General features: G+C 36.1%; 1 protein-coding gene across 2 annotated transcripts; it reads left to right on the top strand.

The window, feature by feature from the left end:
* The first annotated feature begins 518 nt into the window (after positions 1-518).
* Positions 519-22,868, top strand: LOC101263837 (callose synthase 3-like). Of its 2 annotated transcripts, XM_069291130.1 has the most exons (44): positions 540-658; positions 1,213-1,254; positions 2,521-2,745; positions 3,971-4,071; positions 4,486-4,610; positions 4,685-4,778; positions 4,932-5,042; positions 5,151-5,267; positions 5,410-5,502; positions 6,485-6,576; positions 6,905-7,031; positions 7,747-7,884; positions 7,996-8,072; positions 8,161-8,254; positions 9,272-9,391; positions 9,486-9,603; positions 10,241-10,575; positions 10,661-10,713; positions 10,798-10,858; positions 12,955-13,036; positions 13,119-13,168; positions 13,259-13,345; positions 13,927-14,064; positions 14,190-14,284; positions 14,418-14,502; positions 14,803-14,963; positions 15,058-15,181; positions 15,312-15,412; positions 15,512-15,641; positions 15,717-15,868; positions 16,638-16,747; positions 16,887-17,018; positions 17,218-17,286; positions 17,374-17,560; positions 17,632-17,785; positions 18,508-18,627; positions 18,700-18,818; positions 19,039-19,122; positions 19,710-19,822; positions 19,937-20,166; positions 20,259-21,056; positions 21,138-21,188; positions 21,854-22,039; positions 22,423-22,868. In XM_069291130.1, exons 3-44 carry the CDS (start codon positions 2,562-2,564, stop codon positions 22,669-22,671), a joined length of 5,847 nt encoding a protein of 1,948 aa, XP_069147231.1. In that variant the 5' UTR covers positions 540-658; positions 1,213-1,254; positions 2,521-2,561; the 3' UTR covers positions 22,672-22,868. The 2 variants fall into 2 exon arrangements, with proteins under 2 accessions (XP_004228593.1, XP_069147231.1); XM_004228545.5 differs by lacking the exon at positions 1,213-1,254 and having other exon boundaries at positions 519-658.
* Positions 22,869-22,937: the final 69 nt, after the last annotated feature.

Raw genomic sequence — 22,937 nt, 5'->3', positions numbered from 1 at the left:
AATTTGTAAGATGAATAAACATAATTAAATAAACTTTACTATGATAAGAAGACAATATATATAGTAATAGTAGGATTATTTGTGATGAAAAGACGATTATTCAAAATAAATTATTAATTTTAAGGATAAAATTCATGGACAGAGTGAAAAAAAAAAGACAACGGGTAAATAACATAAATTAAATATTAAAACTTTTTAATTATTTTTAAATTTAATATTTGACATGAATTTTGTTTTTTAATAAATAAGCACTTATTTTTTAAAAAATAATTTCAAATATTTTGAATCCTTATTTCACCCTTTTTCACCTTTTGGGTAAATAATTCAAAGATAATGGCATATTAGTAATATAACCCAAAAATATGGGCCTTTCCATAAACATACCTCGATATTTGAAAGGGGGCCCCACATGTCCCTCCTTTTTCATAGTTAAATTCCAAATTTTGATTTGCCACCCCACCCCCCTAACCCCCCCACCCCCAACCCCACCCCCACCAAATTCACTTTCATCACCATTTTTGCTTTCTTTCTTGCTAAGTAGCTTAAAGTTGCAGCCTCCCCAAAAACTCCCTTCTCTCACTACTAGGGTTTATTTTGCTGGTTGCTCTTCCACTTTTCACCTTTTGCTTTAACACCATTCTTGAACTAACAATTAATGGTAAAATGCAGCTCTTTTGCTTGTTTAACTTTGCTAAAATCCCCTTTTTGTTGTTTGTTTGTTTGCTGAATGTAGATGCACATCTTGCTTTTTCTATGGATTGTTTTCTTTTTTTCATATCATTCTTGAATCTTTGTGCAATTTTTTTCGCCTTTTTGGTTATGTGGGTGTGTTTGGTTTTTGTACATTTCAGTTGGTTTTATGCTATGTGCTGGTAAAAATGTAATCTTTTTTATGTATTTGAAATCTTGATCATCATATCAGTGGTAAATGCAGATCTTTTGCTTGTTTAACTTTGCTTAAATCCCTTATGTTGTTTGTTTCTTTGCTGAATGTAGATGCACATCTTGCTCTCTCTTTGCAAAGTTTAACCTTTTTTGGTTGTGTTTGGTTTTTGTACATTTAGTTGGTTTTATGCTAATGTGTGCTGGTAAAAATGTAATCTTTTTTATGTATTTGAAATCTTGATCATCATATCAGTGGTAAATGCAGCTCTTTTGCTTGTTTAACTTTGCTTAAATCCCTTTTGTTGTTTGTTTCTTTGCTGAATGTAGATGCACATCTTGCTCTCTCTTTGCAAAGTTTCACCTTTTTTGGTAAGTGGGTGTGTATGGTTTTTGTACATTGAGTTGGTTTTATGCTAATGTGCTGGTAAAAATGTGATCTTTTTTATTTATTTGAAATCTTGATCATCATATCAGTGGTAAATGCAGCTCTTTTGCTTGGTTAACTTTGCTTGAATCCCTTTTTTTGTTTGTTTCTTTGCTGAATGTAGATGCACATCTTGCTCTCTTTATGGACTGTCTTCTTTTTGTCTGTCATTCTTGAATCTTAATGCAAAATTTCACCTTTTTTGTTATGTGGGTGTGTTTGTTTTTTGTACATTTAGTTGGTTTTATGCTAATGTGTTGGTAAAAATGTAATCTTTTTTCTTATTTGTAATCTTGATCATCATGTCAATGGAAAATGCAGCTCTTTTGCTTGCTTAGCTTTGCTATGCCCATCTTGCTCTCTCTGTGTACTGTTCTCTTTTTTCTGTCTCTTGAATCTGTGATGCAAAATTTCATTTTTTTTGGTTATGTGGGTTTGTTTGGTTTTTGTACATTCAGTTGGGTTTATGTTAATATGCTGGTAAATATAATCTTTTTAATTTATTTGAAACCTTTATCACCATATCAATGGAAAATGCAGCTCTGTTGCGTGCTTAACTTCGCAAAAATCCTTTTGTTGTTTGTTTCTTTGCTGAACTCTAGATGCACATCTCGCTCTCTCTATGTACTGCTCTCTTTTTCCATCTTTCTTGAATCCTTATGCAAATTCACACTTAAATGTTATGTGGGTGTGTTTGTTTGTCTTTTTGTACATTTTGTCAGTTTTATGCTTATGTGCTGTAAAATATTTTTTTTTTCCATTTATTTAAAATCATGATCACCATATCAATGGTAAATGCAGCTCTTCTGTTTGCCTAACTTTGCTAAATCCATTTGATCTTTTTATCTTTGCTTGACACTAGATGCCCATCTTGCTCTCCCTATGTATTGCCCTCTTTTATCTATCATTCCTCAATTCTTATGCAAAACACACTTTTATGTTCCGTGGGTGTCTTTGTTCTGTTGTACATTTTATTGGTTTGATGCATATGTGTGGTAAATGTATTTTTTTTCATTTATTTAATATCTTGATCACCATATCAATGCTTAATGCAGCTCTTTTGCTTGCTTCAATCCATTTGTTCTTTGTTTCTTTGCTTAACTTTTCTCATTTTCACTCAATGCACGGGAAGATTACTTGATGTTTTTTTTTTAGGTTTTAATCTTATTTACCTGATGCTAATGTGATCGCACAATTATGTTTATATTCAGCCTCTTAAAGTGAAGATATAAAGGTGTGAAAGTTGAATATAATGGCGTCAAGAGGGGGACCGGAGCCGTCGCTGCAGCGGCGGATTACACGGACCCAAACGATGGGGAACATTGGGGAGTCGATGATTGACAGTGAAGTGGTGCCATCGTCTCTGGCGGAGATTGCTCCTATTCTTCGTGTTGCGAATGAAGTTGAGCCCAGTAACCCCCGTGTAGCATATCTATGTGAGTTGCTGTGCCCATCTCTGTAGTTATTCATTGTTGAAATTGAACCTTGTAATCTAGAAAGTTCAGTCATTTTGTTAACATGATAACTGGGGGATAATCAAGTAGCAGCTGTCATGCTCCCTTTATTACTCATTATAAGTTGATCTGAAAATATAATTTTAAGATTAGATTTCTTCCTATCCAATTTAAAGGTTCAACTGACAAAGAGGCATTCTTTGGATCAATTACAATGCTTTTAAAGTTTAAAATCACAGATTTCTTTATAAAAAAATTGAACTTACTGATGGACAAATGTGTTTCAGTGTCAAGGTCATCAAGATGGACGAAAACTGTCCTTACAGTTTTGTTTGAGATAGTCTGCTATGGAACTGCTGAGTTTTACTCCCGGATTTGATGACATTTATAATTATATTCCCTCATCTAGATGAAATTTTGTGGCCATCTCATCTAAAAGCTAAAGCTTAAGCGTAGAGGGAACATACTTTTTAGTTTATTAATTATATCTTCACTATGTCCCCCTAACGTGCAGGCTTAATTCTTTTTCTTCACCCAGCATGGAGAAGTACTTTTTGATAACGGGTGGCGGGGAGACTCGAACCCAAAATCTGTGTTCTCTTACCAAATGAATTTGTGTAACCATCTCATCTTAAAAGTTGAAGCTTTTAGAGAACACACCTTTTATTTTGTGTTACTATCATGTCATAAGAACGGAAATTTTTGGCCTTTAATTGGTAGATTTGGTCGTGCAGGAGACAGTGTCAACCCTACCTTGTGAGTGTTGGACTAACCAAGCTTCAAATTAGATTAGGAGTATGTGGACTAGTCAAGCTTGAAGTTAGACTAGGAGTATTTGGACTAACCAAACATCAAAGTAGACTAGGAGGCATCGGTTTTGGTTTTACTTCCCTCCAAATCAGGCAACCACCTTCTATTGGTGTTAATCTGGAGTTCTGGAGTTACATAATACATATAAATAATATATCTGAAACACAATGAAGTGAGGTAATTTGTAGTTGAAGGTGATTATAATTTAGTAGGTAGAAGATTTGATTTGAGTGAAGGCTTACAAATTGCAAACAACTAAAAAGGAAATGGGTTTAGTGGATTTGGACAATGTGAACTTTCTACGATTGGTTCTGTTCATTGTGTTATTGACAGTTTCCTGATATAAACATCCTTTCTAGTTTTCTGTTCTAACATTCAGACATCATTACTTTTGTAGGTCGATTTTATGCTTTTGAGAAAGCTCATCGGTTAGATCCCACTTCAAGTGGACGTGGTGTTCGACAATTTAAAACTTCCCTCCTGCAGCGACTTGAAAGGGTAAGTGGCAAATCATGGATTTTTCTCTCCCTAATAATATGTCAATGACATGCTCAAAGGATGGTTGGCTCAATATGTTCTGTTAAACGTGTTTCTTAGTGACATTTCCTTTGCAATGTCCATTTGTTCCATGTCCTTATAGTTCTCATGAGTTAACAGTTTATTCCTGTAGATACTTTTTTCAGAAGGTCCTTTAGATTATACTTGGGAATCCAACTAAAAAGGTCATGTGCCTGTGATGTCCTTAAGTCGTCCAATCTTTTCTTATCTATCTACTGCTTTTCGTTTTCTTTTTCCCAGTTCTCTTTCGTGCTTTCATCTTTGGGTATGGTCATCAATCAAAATTGATTGAAGATCTAAGATATGTTTGTGCACAATTGTAATTTGTGTAAGTGTGTACAAATTTATTTTCAGGAAAATGATCCAACTTTGATCGGAAGGGTTAAAAAAAGTGATGCACGTGAAATGCAGAGCTTTTACCAGCATTACTACAAGAAGTACATTCAAGCTTTGCAAAATGCTGCTGAGAAAGCAGATCGGTGGGTATAGCGGTCTCTTTCTTGCTTTCAGTTTAAACTGAACATACTTAATCTCATATCTTTTTTATTTCTAGTGCACAACTTACCAAGGCATACCAAACTGCAAATGTACTCTTTGAGGTTTTGAAAGCAGTTAATCAGACTCAAGCAGTAGAAGTTGATCGGGAGGTGAAGTATTTTTCATTGACAAGTCATTTCAAACCCTTCTTTTTCTGCTGGCTTTTCAGGCACCAGCTTTAACTTACAATAGTTTACTGCCTATCCTTGTTTATAACATTGTTTTCTTTGCGTGTGATGGATTATTGGTTGTTCATGAACCAGATTTTGGAAGCTCATGATAAAGTTGCCGAGAAGACACAGATCTTAGTCCCTTATAATATTCTTCCTCTGGATCCTGATAGTGTAAATCAGGCAATTATGAGATTTCCTGAGGTTTGTATTCTCGCACACAGGCTTTCCAACTTTAGGCATTTCTTTTCCTTTGCCTTACTTTTTCACATTTATTGCTTTAATAAAATCTCCTGTTTCCTCCATTTACAGGTTCAGGCTGCTGTTTACGCTCTCCGAAATACCAGAGGTCTTCCATGGCCCAAGGATTACAAGAAGAAGAAAGATGAAGATATTCTTGACTGGCTTCAAGCTATGTTTGGGTTTCAGGTAGAGTTATTCATTTTTGATACACTGTTAATTTTGACATGCTATTTCTTACTTATTCTGAGGTTAGAAGAAAGTTCATTTCGATTAGGATGAAAATCAATATGTGCTGTTGAGCTCATTTCTTTTGTCAATTGCTACTCAGAAAGATAGTGTTGCAAATCAAAGGGAACATCTCATTTTGCTGCTAGCCAATGTACACATACGCCAGTATCCAAAGCCTGACCAACAACCCAAGGTGTGAGACATGATACTGCTTTTTGTTATTAATGAGTGATCAATATTTTCCCTCAACTGCTAAAGCATATTTTTAGTTGAAAATATTGTCATACTTTGTGAAAAAATGAATGTCATTATTCAATATTTAATAGTATTGGTTGAATTGTTGAATATGCTGGCTAGCTGATAGTTGGGGACTACTTGTTATCTGGCAAAGTAACTCTCAATGAGGCCCTTGAGACTGTTAAAAATATATTGTATTTTTGAGTTCCTACTCTCACTAAAGCTCAAGGAGTGTATTTCTACTTTGTTGATGTTTGTTGGTATATTCTTATTTTGCAACATATTTTCTTTGTCATTCTGATTCTAGTTTTTCTGAAGGAATATGTACTTGTTTAAAAAAAGACGAGAAGAGAACTGTCTTTTTCATATTGAAAAAGTAAGTTCATTGAAAGTAGATAGCTGCTGTGTAGTTATCTTCTTGCTCTCAGTTTCTTAATGCCTATAGCACCATGACTATCAGATTTTGAACTTCGTCTTTTAGTATACATCTTTCAAACTTTTGGAGGAATTATCTTCTCTAGAAGGCCAGTATCCTCATTCGGCCTGAAAACAACAATAGTTGGTTGCTGCAGTTATGCTAGTCTTCGTTGAAGTGAATGAGAACTGTAATGCATAATTCCAGTGTGTAGTGAATCCTTTATACACACGCTACCTTTATGCATAATTCCAGTGTGTGTAAATCCTTTATACACACGCGACCTTTATAAAAAAATTAAATAAATCCTTTATACCCAGCAAAATGTAATTGTTTAGTGTTTATTAATGCAGACGCTGAGATGATACATTTAATATGATGAATTAAAGGACTAATTATATAACAAGAATATGCATAAGTATCTTTGGTTTTGAAATTTTTGATCGATCGGTCTGCTTTGATTGGTGTGTGGGTAAGCTTTCGCTGATGTGGTTTTCCTTGTTCATTGTGTTGTTTCATGTAGCTGGATGAGCGTGCTTTGAATGAAGTCATGAAGAAGCTTTTCAAAAACTACAAGAAATGGTGCAAGTACTTGGACAGGAAAAGCAGTTTATGGTGAGGGGCTTCTCTTTAAGTTTTAAATAGTTATGTTCTGCTGCCTTCAGATATTACTGCTTGACATGGAATTCGGCTTTGTAAGGAAACAACTAATATACCTCAAACTTTCATCGAAGATCTTTTCTTGATAGTTATCTATAAAAGTAGATAGAATAGAAGTGTCTGCTTTGGTGCTTTGTACTTCAGAAGAGTGTAACAAGTGCCTATGGATTCCCTTAGTATCTCTTGTGGATGTGTTTGTCTGTAGGAAAGAACCAGATATGTTGCAATTAAAGCTCATGTTTCGCTTGTATATGTTGATTTTTCTGATTGTCAAAATCTGCAGGCTGCCAACGATACAACAGGAAGTGCAGCAGCGTAAGTTATTATATATGGGATTATATCTTCTCATATGGGGGGAAGCTGCAAATTTAAGATTCATGCCGGAATGCCTTTGCTACATTTACCATCATGTAAGGTTTTAAAATGTTTATGTTTTACGAACTTAATGGATGTCTGAAACAATGTTTTGAAGAACATATTATTATCTTATCTTTTTTATTTATGACCAAAAAATGACAAAGTCAACATTGATGTAATAGCGGGATTCTTTGTTGCTGGATTTCTTGGATGAGAGCAAACCTGTAAATTGTTTTTAGTTACATGGTGATTTGGTTTATCAAATTGTCCTCGGACATGTTGAAACTTTCTTTGGCTGACAGTCGAAATAATTTTTCGCACTCTTCGATATTTTGTAAGATTGCTGCTTGGTGATTTAAAAATATTCAAAGTAGAAAAAATAAGTTTAAATAATGATTGTAAATCTAGAAAAAAAGATTTTTTTCCATAAACTAGTTGTGACTCTACCTATTGAGAGAATGAAATACGCTTATCAGCTGAGAATATGCTGCAGTCATCTGTGGGATACTCAGCTACTGTAGAAAAAGTGAGTATAAATATTAATTGTAAATCTAGAAAAAAAATTTATTTTCATAAACTAGCTGTGACTCTACCTATTGAGAGAATTAAATACGCTTCTCAGTGGAGAATATGCTGCAATCATCTGTGGGATACTCAGCTGCTGTGGTGCATTATTTATATTTTTAACAATTTACCCGTTTTAATATGCTTCAGATATTTCTTCTTTAGTTAAATCATTTGGATCTCACACATTGCTCTGTCAAGTAGATGGCATTTGAACTCTATGGCATGCTAGCTGGCAATGTTAGTCCCATGACAGGTGAAAATGTTAAGCCAGCTTATGGAGGGGAAGAGGAGGCTTTCTTGAGAAAAGTTGTTACTCCTATTTATGAAGTGATTGCACGGGTATTGTGTGCATTCTAGTACTATCTGTTTTCTCCAATCTGTCGTATTGAATTTTTATTTTTCTTTAGAACTTGAAGAAAAACTTTCTTAAATCCTTCTCTGTCATTTCAGGAAGCTGCAAGAAGCAGAAGAGGAAAAGCAAAGCATTCCCAGTGGAGGAACTATGATGATCTAAATGAATACTTTTGGTAGTCAACCTTTCCCTTTTCTGTACCTTTATTCTGGTTCACTTATCCTATATTTTGTTTGTCTCTGACTTTATGAGTAAAACTTTAGGTCAGTGGACTGCTTCAGATTAGGTTGGCCTATGCGTGCTGATGCTGATTTCTTTTGCCTTCCTGTAGATGAAGAGCAAGCTGAGAGAAATGGGGTAAAACTTTTAGCTGCTGAAGTCTTCTTAATTACACATTATCTACTGGTTGATTATCTATTGTCTTTGAGTTTCTTAATTTGAATTAAGTTTTGAAGGAGAGGGTAAACGTTGTGTCTGCTCTTTCAGGTCCTCTAGTTTGAAAGGACTAATAGTGCTTTAAGAGGGATATATAGCTACGGAACAAATATAAGGTTCTGACTTGTTAGTATGTGGAATTATTTTCTTAGGAAAATAGGGCATTGCACTGACAATATGAGGGTCCCTTTCTCTGTCCACTGCATAGACGATTACTAATTTGTGGTATACAGAGGACCTAGGCTTTTGGTGTATTAGGCAATAGCACTGACAGTATGAGGGAGCATATGTTTTCTGTTCTTTGTCTAAATGCAGCTCAGAACCTTTTCCTTTGATGCACGTAATTAAACTTCAACGTGCAATAAGAGGACCTTTTATAAGTTCAATACTCAATAGGCATAGTTATAGCTGAAGACATTTTTAACTTCGCATGTTCCCTGTTTTAATGCAGCTGCGATTTTTCTTGCAACTACTTAGTTGTTTGGCTACATTCCTGGCCATTTGCACCATTTGTCTGTGGTTATTGTTTATACAACTCACCATATAACAAGGGTGTTATTTCTAATTTTTAGAGTTGGGGTTGGTCTAACAAAATTGTGAGCTTTGTTAAAGGAACTCTGCTTTCGGTGACTCTCTGATATACATCAACTACCTTCTCCTTTTGATACTCGTCAGTTAATTCATGGTATACTGTTTGTTATCCTGGCGACATGGTATGTGGATTTGTCTGTGTGCCTGCCATTGAGTTAGCATTTATGCTTCCGTCCCTTTGAAACTATAGTTTTCTTTATTTTATGATGTTATAGAATTGATGTCCATATGCTCTCTCTCATTAGCTTGTGATTAATGCATCAGAGTATGCTGTTATTTCTATGTTCACTGAAACTTTATCCTTGCTGAACTCATTTACTAATTAAATCAAGTTATTATGAAATCTAGGACAACAAGGCTTTAAGTGATCGCTGGCTGGGAAAAGTTAATTTTGTTGAGATACGATCATATTTGCACATCTTTAGGAGCTTTGACAGAATGTGGAGCTTCTTCATATTGTGTTTACAGGTACTTTCTTCTTTGGGAAACCATGTTTGGATTGTCCTTTATCTTTTTGCAATTGACGACATAATTTAGATAAAGAAGTGTTGATTGTGTGTAGGCAATGATAATTATTGCTTGGAATGGTTCGGGAGACCTGAGCATGGTTTTCACTTCAAATGTTTTCAAGAAAGTATTGAGTGTGTTTATTACAGCTGCAGTTTTGAAGCTTGGGCAAGGTTTGTGAAATTATTCTCTTCTTTATTAAATTATTTGTTATGGTTGATGCAATTTTCATGGATGATACTGTTGGAAGGTTTCAGTGAGTGATTGGATAATACATGAAATTGATAGATTTTAGTAGTGAATGGATATACGTGAATGATTATTTTTCTTTTCTTTTTACTTTTGAGATAAATGTTTCATATGTCCCTTTTGATACAGCTAAAATACTATGAACAACTAATAGCGATTTGTGGAATAGAATTTATGTTAAAAGTTATTTAGAGGTGAGTGTACGAAAATTCTTTCCATTTGCTTAAGAGTAATCTGTTAGCTGTGGTAGTGGGAGTTAAAAGGTATCCAGTAAATTAATCTGTGGGAAAGCTGTCCGGACAACACTGTCATCAGAAGAAAAAGTTATTTAGCATTTAATGTTCCGTAATATTAGAATATATATGTCCTTGAAGTTCAATGAAATCATAATCATTGAGACAAATACAGTTTGATTGCACACAGGCAGTTACAAGTGACAAAAAGCATACTGGAGAAGTTACTTTATTTGAATGGACATGCATCGTTTTTAGTGATCCCTTCATCAGTGCTCTGATTTGTGTTGCCATACTATTTTGATATCTTACATTTAAACTGTTGCAGCCACTCTTGATGTGATGCTTAATTGGAAAGCTAGGCGAAGCATGTCATTCTATGTTAAACTGCGATACATATTGAAGGTCATATCTGCAGCTGCTTGGGTGATCATTTTACCTGTTACATATGCTTACACATGGGAAAATCCTCCTCCATTTGCCCAAGCCATTAGAAATTGGTTTGGCAGCAACTCAGATTCTCCTTCGCTGTTTATACTGGCTGTGGTAATCTACTTGTCACCCAATATGCTTGCTGCTCTGCTCTTTCTTTTTCCCTTCGTTCGCCGATTCCTAGAGAGATCACACTACAAAATTGTGATGCTGATGATGTGGTGGTCACAGGTATATGTTTTCTGAATTGTTTGTGCATTGAAGAGCTCTTATTCATGTGTTCAGAAATCTGATAATTTTTTTTAATCAATTGCAGCCTCGTCTTTATGTTGGTAGAGGAATGCATGAGAGCACTTTCTCATTGTTCAAGTATGACACACTTAGTCCAAGCTTTTAAACTTCCATATTGATGGTTCCACTTTACATCTTATTACTTTTTATTCTAAATTTCAGATACACTATGTTCTGGGTACTTCTAATTGCGACAAAACTAGCATTCAGTTTTTATGTGGAGGTAATGCCTTTGCTGATGTCAACTTTTACCTTTTAGTCTTCAAAGCAAGCCATATAATCTAGAAGCATGTTGTTTTGTTTATTGATTTATGTTTAGATGTGTTGGAAGGACAATGTCACTTACATATTAGGGGATTGACTTGTAATATGCATCAACTTTCAACGTGCTAGCCAATAGTGCTATTATTGTCTTATTTTAGAGACATTTTGTCCTACTCTAGTGGTCTATGAATTGGTAATGCCTTTGTGTTGCTGTCCTTCCCTGTATCCTGCTAACGCGGGATGTTTTGTGCATCAAACTGCTATTTTCTTTTACTAAGTGTTAATGAAATAGACCTTGAATGTTACTCAACCCAAAAAACTAGCTGAAGAGGTGAGGATAACCCAAGAGCATGTACAGAGACCAAGTACCGTTATCCCACCCAATGTGGACTCCAACATCCCTCACACATAGGACTAGACATCTGGAGTGTGATCTGTATAAGATGGGGGCCCAACATTGGGTAAATAATGAATTGGTCGGGCTTGACTATGATACCATGGTAGCTTAAGAGGTGAGGATTGTCAAGACCATATTGTATAAAGTCCCACATTTGTCCTTTAAGGGATCAGTGGCTTCTTTGATATGACTTTGGCACTCATCCCTTGAGCAAACTTTTAAGGTTAAGTTAGGCTGAAGGTCCATAACATACAGAGTAGAGCCCATCCCAATTCTCATTTCCGATGTTGGTTCCATATTAAAATGCCCATGCTTCAAATGTCAGCCTTGGGCGCGTGTGTGTGAAGAGTTCCACGTGGGTCCTTTAAGGATGGGTGGTCTCTGTAATATGACTTGGGAAATCCTCACCTTGTGAGCTAGCTTTTGAGGTTGAGTTTGGCTAAGGTCCATGACAAATAAAGTGACCAAGTACCCTTAACCCACTCGATGTGTGACACTGTGACTCCAATGCTAAGTACGAATATATACTTTTCTGTTGTCAAGTCCCTCATTGGTTAGGCCCAAGAGCCAAACCCGTTAGTCTCTTTTTTTCTTTTTTTGGGGTATATTTCCATGTTGGACCCCATATTATGTTATTCACACTTGAGTTTTCTAGTCCCGGGGGAGTGTAAAATCTCACATTGGTGAGTTGTGGCCTTCTTCTATGGTCTTGGGCAATCCTGTCCTCACGATTCATGATCTCATTTTTGGGTTGAGTTAAACACAAGGGTCATATCTTCACATTGCTAAACTATGTGTGCTCGTATCACCATTAACTTGAACATGAATTTGACGAGTCTTTGATTCATTAGAATTAGCATTTCTCCCGAAAATTATTTGTTCTCTTTGAAGGATTGCTTGCAAATAATAGAAATGTCTTTTTGAGGTAAAGGTAACTATTTAATATATCACAAAAAATCCATCTTTCAATGGATTAGAGGGATTAGAGACGGGTTTTACAGTCCAAACGGTGCTATGATGAGTAAAAAGCTGAAAAACAAAGAACTTACCACTTCTCCTATGAAACTATAAAACTGCTAAATCTTTTATTATAACCCCCATTAGTTCCTGTTTACACCAAAAACAAAAGAGCGAGACAGTTTATCTTGATTTTCTGGATGTGATTGCTTCTATCTCAGAATGCTTTGAGTTTCTTTCTTTCCACACAGTCCACCATATACTGGGATGTATTTTCACCAATCATCCTCTGTCCCTCTTCTTCCCACTCCTTCCCAACTGTTCAGCGTCTCAAAAGTCAAAAGTTGATTTAGTTATTGTCCAGTTCACTCCAAGGACACAAAAGAACATGTACCCCAAATTACAGTTGTCTTGCAGGGCTTCATGAGTTAAGCGTGCTCTTCTAATAACAGAAATTTTGTAGTGTAATACTTACAGTTACGTTTATTTTTTTTGAAATGTTAGACCAGATTTGTGATTTATTAAATAAGCATTAACAGGAGATTGCTGCTGAATGTGACAACTGACAAGGAGTACATGCTAAAAGAGAAAAATGACCCAGTTCCTCACATTGTTTTCCTTATCTACAAATTAATATAATGTGTTCGTAAAAGTCGCCTGCTTTATGTGTCATACTGACACTGAAAAGTTGTTTGCTGCAGATAAAGCCTTTAGTGGAACCAACAAAAAAAGTTATGAATGTCCACATTACCACTTACCAGTGGCATGAATTTTTCCCCCATGGTAATGAGCTTGACTTGAACTTTATGCTATTTGATATTATTCTCCTCTCCTCGTGGTCCTAATGTGGCTATTTAATTTGCAGCAAGCAGCAACATTGGTGTTGTTATCGCTCTTTGGGCTCCAGTTATCCTTGTAGGATTCTCCTCCTCGTTTGGATAATCTTTAACGGAGGCGTGGTGTAATACTAGAGTTTAAACACTGGTCATATTTATTCTATTGTAGGTTTATTTCATGGATGCTCAGATATGGTATGCCATATTCTCCACAATATTCGGTGGTATTTATGGAGCATTTCGCAGGCTTGGAGAGGTTGGTGGTTGAACTGCTTCACTTTTGTGGTCTTTTTGTCTGTCTTAACCTTGGATTTTATGGGTAATGATTTTGTTTTGATGGGTAATGATCTTGGATTAACTGAAAAATGAACATATTATAGATTGCTTAGTTTTAAGTATAAGCTGTTTCTGCAAATTCTAACAAAAGAAGATGAGGAGCTAATATATTTAGATGTGATCTTTATATTTTGGGCTGACTTTGATATGAGCTTGGTGTTTTCTAGCAACCTGATTGACTTAAGTGCCAGTAAGAAAATTCATATTTAAATGCTGAACATGTCACCAATTTATGTCCGTTTCTTCTTAAGCTATGTAAGAAATAATATGCTTGGTTTAATCTATGTGTATTCAGTAGCTTAGAATCTTTTCAATGTTCGTTCTTATCTGCCATATCATGGTAAAGTTTATGGGCTAATCCAAAGCTGTTGTTTATGAAAAAATTGTGATTTGAACCTCAGTAGCAGCTATATTTGCAGACTCGTACTTTGATGGATTGAATGCTCCCAACAAACATCTTAGGTTTCTTTATTGGCCTCTAATTTCTTGTCTTGCTTTCAGATTCGAACTTTAGGCATGCTGAGGTCCAGGTTCCAGTCTTTGCCCGGTGCTTTTAATGCTTGTTTGATACCAGAGGAGAAGAGTGAGCAACCTAAAAAGAAAGGACTAAAAGCAACATTCTCTCGAAATTTCGCCAGGGTTAGGTTCCTTTTTCCTTGTCATTGGCTTCTAATATCTGTATTTGTTTAAGCTTATTAATAGTGAGAAGGAAGTGATCAGGAAGTTTTAACTTGTGAACTTTATAAAATGTCATTATATATTAGGTGCCATCCAACAAGGAAAAAGAAGCTGCAAGGTTTGCTCAATTGTGGAATAAAATAATCACAAGTTTTAGAGAGGAAGATCTTATTAGCAATCGGTAAGTTCGGAAATGTCACACGTCATTTTGGCCCTTCCATCATCCTTATTGCAACAACAACAACCCAGTGATCCAACATCCTTCTTTGTCAATCTAAATTATGCATGACTTTTACACTTGCATTGATTTCCAGTGAGATGGATCTTTTGCTTGTTCCTTACTGGGCTGATCGTGAGTTGGATCTCGTGCAATGGCCACCATTTTTGCTTGCTAGCAAGGTTCTTCTCTTCTCTCTCTTTTTTTTTTTTTAATTATCTAGTCTCATACTTGCTGCATCTCAGTAAAAGATTTTACTTCTTTAATAGTATTGTACTAAAAGAAAAACTTATTTCCCAGTGTTGGTCAATGATTGTGCATTCCGTTTGACTAGACTGGATTTGTTTGGTCATTTAAAATTGATGTATTTTGGGGTTTACTGTTATTGTGTATTTTGAATGATTCCTGTCTTCATCAAAAATCAGTAGCTGATGGCATATCTGTTCCACTTGATTCCTGATGCACTCAAATTGTATGAATAGATTCCAATAGCAGTGGATATGGCTAAGGATAGCAACGGAAAGGACCGTGAGCTGAAAAAGAGGATTGAGGCTGACCCATATATGTCATCTGCTGTTTGTGAGTGCTATGCTTCATTTCGCAATGTGATAAAAGTTTTGGTTTCAGGTCGTCGTGAGAAGGAGTAAGTTTCTGCAAGAATATAGTGATTAATGCTGCTTTTCCTTTGCTCAGTATATTTCTCATGTTGTGACTTCTCAATTTGTGTTGTTATTTAGGGTTATAGAGTATATCTTCTCAGAAGTTGACAAGCATATTGAGGCTGGTAATTTAATTAGTGAGTACAAGATGAGTTCTCTTCCCAGCCTGTATGATCTGTTTGTTAAGCTCATAAAATACTTGGTAAGTTTTCAAAGTCCAGTCTTGTTGAATTTTTTTAATTGTCACTTTATGGATATCTTTAGCCATCAAATTTTGTTGCTGATAAATTGGGAAATATTGAACTGAAATTGATTTTTCTGAAATTTAACAGCTAGAAAATAGGCAGGAGGACAGGGATCAAGTTGTACTTCTATTCCAAGACATGCTGGAAGTTGTTACGCGAGATATAATGATGGAAGATCAACTATCAAGGTTTTTCTTTGGCCTATAATCGTTAATCGTGCAGATTATTCATGAATTTGGTGAATGGTGATAAATACTGTTTGGGCATTTTTCTTTTCAACCATACAGCTTGGTAGATTCCATCCATGGAGCCCCAGGGTATGAAGGAATGATCCCTCTTGATCAGCAATATCAGTTATTTGCTTCTGCTGGAGCTATCAAATTCCCCCCTCCTGAATCAGAAGCTTGGAAAGAGAAGGTAAGTAAAGTTGAGAAAAATATATTTGCAGTTAGTGTTCATGTTCCTTTTCTAAATGATGTTACTTTTCCACAGATCAAAAGATTGTATTTGCTGCTTACAGTAAAGGAGTCTGCAATGGATGTACCATCCAACTTAGAAGCTAGGAGGCGAATATCCTTCTTCTCCAATTCATTGTTCATGGACATGCCCACAGCACCAAAAGTCCGCAATATGCTTTCTTTCTCGTAAGTCCTTGGGCTTTGTTTATTGATGGTCTTTCGCCTTTCCTGTTGTCAATTGGTGCATTGCAATGATAACATGTTTTCATCGTAATTTGCACAAATTACTTTTGGCTAGTGATTGTTGCTGAAGATGGAGGTTAATTATAGGTAGTATTGATAATGTTTTTATCTCCAATTGCATTTTCCAATGTTGTGCCCCATTAATATTGTGTCTACACTTCACTTGGAAGAGCAGGATGTTTGAGGAGGTGTTACGTTGTCCCGCATTGGTTAAGGCAGGGCTTGTTTGTCTCCTTACATGATCTTGGGCAATACTCGCTTCATGAGCTAGCTTTTGAGGTTGAGTTAGGGTCAATGTTCATTTCTTAACATCGCTTATAGTGCATATGAAGTCAACTAAACATGAATTCATCATTAGGGAAAAAAAGGCAGAGTAAATGAGGTATCATGATGTGCCTGTAGTCCTATAGTGGACAGATCATCCTTGTATTTACATGCTGGGATTTTAAGGGAAAAATTGCTTTTCCAGCAAATTTTAGAGGATATTGAATATTGCGGAAAATGAGGAAATGGGTAGTAAGTTGTAATGTAAAAAAGCACTTTTCTTAATTAATTTGGTTGACATGCTGAGCTACTTGCATACTGCCATTGAAAATTCTAAATACTTCAAATGTTGCATCTGGTAGTTCTTCTCGTGTTTCTTCAACTGACGTGAAGCATAGGCGATTAGCTTACCAGTCTGACTTGTTTCTTGAACGTCCTTACTTAATAGTGTCTTGACCCCATACTACACGGAGGAGGTGCTTTTCTCATCAGATGATTTGGATAAACAAAATGAAGATGGTGTTTCCATTCTGTTCTATTTGCAGAAAATTTATCCAGGTTTGTTTGTTCACCTTGGATTTCAAGATGTCTGTTGCATGCTCTACTGTTAGTGATTTTTCCCCTTTGTCTGTTAAGTTCAAATGTAATTTTCTGATTACTTCTCATTTTTCACTAAACTGATAATGGTGGCATACAGATGAATGGAACAATTTCCTTGAACGTGCGGACTGCATAAGTGAGGACGACCTTAGGTTTAAATGGTCTCCTGAGTTAGAAGAAAATCTCCGTCATTGGGCTTCATATAGAGGACAGACTTTAACTAGGACTGGTATGGAGTTCATATTTGCTTGGTGCATATGAGGCAATGTTCTTGCTCTTAATTTATGCTGATGTTTTCTAGTTTATCCTCTTCCTCTTCTTAAATCCTCTTTTTACTCCATCTAAACTTGCACTCCAGCAATCTATAGTAAGACTACTTCTCAATTTGTTGACACATCTGATACATTGATGCATTGCCTGATTTCTAGTGAGAGGGATGATGTATTACCGCAGAGCTCTAGAGCTTCAATCTTTCCTTGACATGGCCCAGGATGATGGTAATTGACTACTACCAAAGAATCCCTGACTACCTTCTGACATTGTATTCACCGGTATTGAGAAGTCATTTACATTTCCATTAACAGATTTGATGGAGGGGTATAAGGCTATCGAATTAAATGACGATCAGATGAAGGGAGAACGGTCTCTGTGGGCACAATGTCAAGCAGTTGCTGATATGAAATTTACGTATGTTGTTTCATGCCAGCTATATGGTATTCACAAGCGATCTGGTGATCAACGTGCACAAGATATTCTGCGGCTTATGACTACGTATGTTTAAACACTTTTAGATAGTCCATCTGATAAGGCAATTTGCTAACCTCTATATATTCTTGTTGAAGGTACCCATCTATGCGTGTTGCTTATATTGATGAAATTGAAGAACCAAGCAAAGATAGGTCCAAGAAAGTTAATCCAAAGGCCTACTATTCCACTCTTGTCAAAGCTGCTCTGCCAAATTCACATTCTACTGAGCCTGGTCAAAACTTGGATCAGGTAAGAAGGAAGTGTGAAATAATCTGTCATAATTATTACTCACTTTGTTTCAATTTTTGTCCTACTTTTTTTTAGTCCGTATACAAAAGAATGCATCTCTTCCTTTTTTGGCAACTTTTTAATTCTGACTTTCCACATGACATGTTTAAGACCACAAGATTTGCATATCTTTATGTAAGACCACGAGATTCAAAAATCTTTTTTACTTTCTTAAACTTTGTGTCAAGTCAAAATTGGACAAACAAATTGAAACGGAGGGAGTACATATATTTCTTTCAGTAGGAAAAATAGTCTAGATTTCTTGCCCTTCAATGGAGCTACATGGTCAGTGAGGAGTCATATAGCTACCCAACTGAGGCATATTATTTTTAAAAAATGGTATTATTGTTGTGGTGGTTGTTTTATCTTGCCTTATGGAAGTAACTTGTTAAATGCTATTCCATTTACACTCGTTTGAAGCCCTTACCATGCCAGAATCTCTTATTGGAAGATGTCAATATGCTTTTATTTCTCAAGAGTGGCCTCCTTTGTAGTTCTTAGCATCACTAATCACAACTTGAATGCATGTGAACTTGTTTAAATGTCTCTTAAAATAGAAGGCAGTTTTTGGAATACTATTTAAAAAGCAGTGTAGACATTCTTGTGAAGTTACACTAGCCAGACCAGTATAGTTTTTTGTATAATACAAAACCTTCTAATTTCAATCTGTCTTCTGCTTTTAGGTTATCTACCGCATAAAACTTCCAGGTCCTGCTATCTTGGGTGAGGGAAAGCCTGAAAACCAGAATCATGCTATTATATTCACTCGTGGAGAGGGGCTGCAGACTATAGATATGAATCAGGTATGTCCTCATAACAATATATAAGATGTTGATTTCAATCTCTCCAAGCTGACATTTAACATTCATTTCTAGGATAACTACATGGAGGAAGCCTTAAAAGTGAGGAATTTGCTCCAAGAATTTCTTAAGAAACATGATGGTGTGAGGTTCCCTACTATACTTGGGCTGAGAGAGCACATATTTACTGGAAGGTAACCCTTGTTACAGTATTATTTCACTTGTTCTGAGTTGGTATCTGTATTATTAGTATCTCTGTAAGTAGGCTATAGATTAGTACATCTTCCTATCGTCCCTTGTAAGTATGGACAGCTGCAGTTTTTATGCAGCAAATAGTTATACAAAAAATGTTACATTCTCAAAAATAAGATAAAATTGTTTAGTAATACTTATCGCTTGTTTGGTCTGATGCAGTGTTTCTTCTCTCGCTTGGTTTATGTCAAATCAAGAGACAAGTTTTGTGACAATAGGCCAGAGACTGTTGGCAAACCCTCTGAAGTAAGAATTTTAATTTCCAGTGTTCATCCTTGTTTCTGTTTCTAATTTAGTAAGCCCTTTACAAGAGAACTGTGCTATCCATTTATATAAATAATAAATGTTGTCTTCTTAGCTGATTTTTATGTAGTGAGATAGTTTGGTGGATTCAATCATTTAGATATCCGTTTTATGGTGTTGCTACTTATTATATATAAGGTAACTTATAGTCTCGTACCTCGTTCCAACTTGGCGAGACCTCAAAGCTGTGCAAGATAAAGCTTAAAACTTAGTTGGGACCATTGCAGGTCTGTTATAAACTGTTTTAAGACATCTTAAAACTGAGGTCTACTGGAGTATACATAGTTCATTCATAACAAGCAATTATGTGGAATTGTAGATTATGAAATAAATTGGCATTTGGTAATCTTAGCCCTCTCCAAATGCTAGTCGGCGTTTGTCCTTGATGTGTTACAGTTAGTTTACTATGTGCTTCTCTTTCATTTAAAATTTGTTTTGACTAGACTCTGTTCATCCAAGTACAAAGTTCTATACAAATGTTGGCTCTTTCTCCATTTTTATTTAATAACCTCCACTATGTATTTCTTCAGGGTTCGATTCCATTATGGCCACCCTGATATTTTTGACAGACTTTTCCACCTTACAAGGGGTGGGATTAGCAAAGCTTCTAAGATTATCAACTTAAGTGAGGACATATTTGCTGGTAGGTCCAAACTTTTTGAAATTTGAACATCTTTACCTCAATGTTTGTCTTTTTCATCTACTTGTGTAATTTTACTTGATAAACCTAATTTCTTCGTTTACGGTTTTTGTTTAGGCTTTAATTCTACACTTCGTGAAGGCAATGTTACTCATCATGAGTACATTCAAGTTGGTAAAGGGAGGGATGTGGGGCTTAATCAAATATCTCTATTTGAAGCCAAAATAGCGAATGGCAATGGAGAACAGACCCTGAGTCGGGATTTATACAGGCTTGGACATCGTTTCGATTATTTCAGAATGTTATCATGTTATTTCACTACCATCGGTTTCTATTTCAGTACCTTGGTATGTAGCTCAAAATTCACTGTGTTGTAGTGGTTGTATTGTTTCCAAAGAAAATGGTTTACCCCTGACTTTTTTCTGCTTGCCTTTTGCAGATTACAGTTCTCACCGTGTATGTGTTTCTCTATGGCCGCCTTTACCTTGTCCTTAGTGGACTTGAGGAAGGACTCAGCAAAGAACCAGCTATTAAAAACAACAAGCCTCTTCAAGTGGCTCTTGCTTCTCAGTCGTTTGTGCAAATTGGGTTTTTGATGGCCCTCCCTATGATGATGGAGATTGGGTTGGAAAAGGGATTCCGCACTGCACTCAGTGAATTTATACTGATGCAACTGCAGTTGGCACCTGTATTCTTCACGTTTTCACTTGGGACTAAGACCCATTATTATGGAAGAACATTACTCCATGGAGGTGCAAAGTATAGGCCTACTGGTCGTGGTTTTGTGGTCTTTCATGCGAAGTTTGCTGATAACTATCGCTTCTACTCCCGTAGCCACTTCGTCAAGGGACTTGAGCTAATGATATTATTACTCGTGTATCAAATTTTTGGTCAAGAAAACAGAGGAGCTGTTGCATATATCTTAATCACTGTCTCAATGTGGTTCATGGTGGGAACCTGGCTCTTTGCTCCCTTCCTCTTCAACCCCTCTGGTTTTGAATGGCAAAAGATAGTTGATGATTGGACTGATTGGAATAAGTGGATAAGTAACAGAGGAGGTATTGGTGTCCCCCCTGAGAAAAGTTGGGAATCATGGTGGGAGGAGGAACAAGAACATCTTAGGCATTCTGGAATACGCGGTATTGTTGCTGAAATTTTGTTGTCTTTGCGCTTCTTTATCTATCAGTATGGGCTCGTCTATCACTTGAAGATCACAGTGAAAAATCAGAGTTTTCTGGTATGCCATGTATTTGATCCTTCTCTCTTTGCTCTTAAATAGATATCAGGCTATATTCTAATATTTATGCATGGATCGCAGGTTTATGGTGCATCATGGTTAGTAATAATTCTGGTACTATTTGTCATGAAGGTAAGACCAAATTCTGCATATAATTTGTTACAAGAATCTATACAGGATAAATTACAGATCGCATAATGCATAAATATGTCTTTTAACTTGGTTGTTGATGTCCTCCATCCCTCCAATTTTGGGTGTGCACAAGTAGACACATGCGTTATGTGTGGCGTAATACACGTAGGATTCCATGTAAGATACAAAATTGTCACGTAGGAAGAATGTGTCTAGTTCAATTTTATACAAGTGTTTACTAGTGCACACTCAAAGTAAGAGGGCATAGATGTCAGTTGAGGACAAGTTAAATGACACGTTTATGTATTATGCTGTTACGATAATATAAAGAGCATGTCTCTGCCTGCTTCATCCAATGTATATCATATCCAAAGGGAATCGATGGATCTCTATACGTTTCAAAGCTGTTTCCGAATCATGTGATGCTTTTAAATTGCTTACCTGATAAATATGGAATGTTCAAATAAAACGGGATCAACAGCAGCTTCAGGTTCTAAACCATTGCAAGTAACCTTCAAAACCCCTTTGAGCCATGACAATGAGTGGATCATCAGACTTCTCTTTACTGTTGCTTTGACTCAAAAATGACCAACTGGAATTGTCAATAACCACCCCTTTAATTAATATACTCTGACAAGTATTATTTATGCTGCTATCTTTTTCAGACAATATCTGTTGGTCGACGAAAATTCAGCGCAAATCTCCAACTCGTGTTCCGTCTTATAAAGGGATTGATATTCTTAACATTCGTCGCAACCCTGGTGATTCTGATGACACTGCTCAAGATGACTCCTGAAGACATGGTTATATGTGTTCTCGCTTTCTTGCCAACTGGCTGGGGCATGCTTCTGGTTAGTCATCATCCTTATTATGATCTTCTTCATGTATTTTCTTGTCCAGCATTATACATTAAGTTCTCATATTGTTGGTGCTATAAATTTTCCATACTCTGCGTATATATTAGAATTGTTCCTTTATTACAACTGAATAGTGAGCATAGACAAAGGATTAAAACACGACGTTTTCCTTCAATGAACAGTAATTAACATGTGTTTTAGGAAGTCGTAGTACCTTTTGTACTCTTTGTTGGCTGCTTATATATCTCGTCCTGTCGATAAGAATTTTAGTAGGCAATACTATCAACTGCACAAATCCAGCTATCTGTACTATTATGGAGGCAAGTACATCCCCATGTACAAGTAGTGCAAGGGATCTAATCCGCGCTTATTTTCAGATTGCTCAAGCATTGAAACCTGTTGTTCGGAGAGCTGGATTCTGGGGATCAGTTCGAACTCTAGCTCGTGGCTATGAGATTGTGATGGGATTGCTTCTGTTCACTCCGGTTGCTTTTCTGGCTTGGTTTCCATTTGTATCCGAGTTTCAAACACGTATGCTGTTCAACCAAGCATTCAGTAGAGGTCTTCAGATTTCTCGTATTCTTGGTGGTCAACGTAAAGATCGTTCCTCTCGAAACAAGGACTAGAGTTTCTTGACATGAATAGAGCTACATCATTAACATTCATCCTTCAATGCTTGTAATTGTTGTTCATTCACATTGTAAGCTGCTGCCTTTGTAATTATCTAGTGGTGATAGCAGCATTTTTGGGCAAATACCATATCACTTTTTTTTTTTTTGGTGAAAATTCCTTAATGGAATCATTCTCTTACATTTTTTAAAAACATTTGATCTTTTTTAGTTATTTTTATAATCTTTTGCATAGTGTTACAGATAGTATAGGCTGAAAACCT

This window comes from Solanum lycopersicum, chromosome 1 (genome assembly GCF_036512215.1).
Source record: "Solanum lycopersicum chromosome 1, SLM_r2.1".
NCBI lineage: Eukaryota > Viridiplantae > Streptophyta > Magnoliopsida > Solanales > Solanaceae > Solanum > Solanum lycopersicum.
Note: the sequence above shows the minus strand (reverse complement) of the source record. Positions and strands in the feature narration are given on the sequence as shown.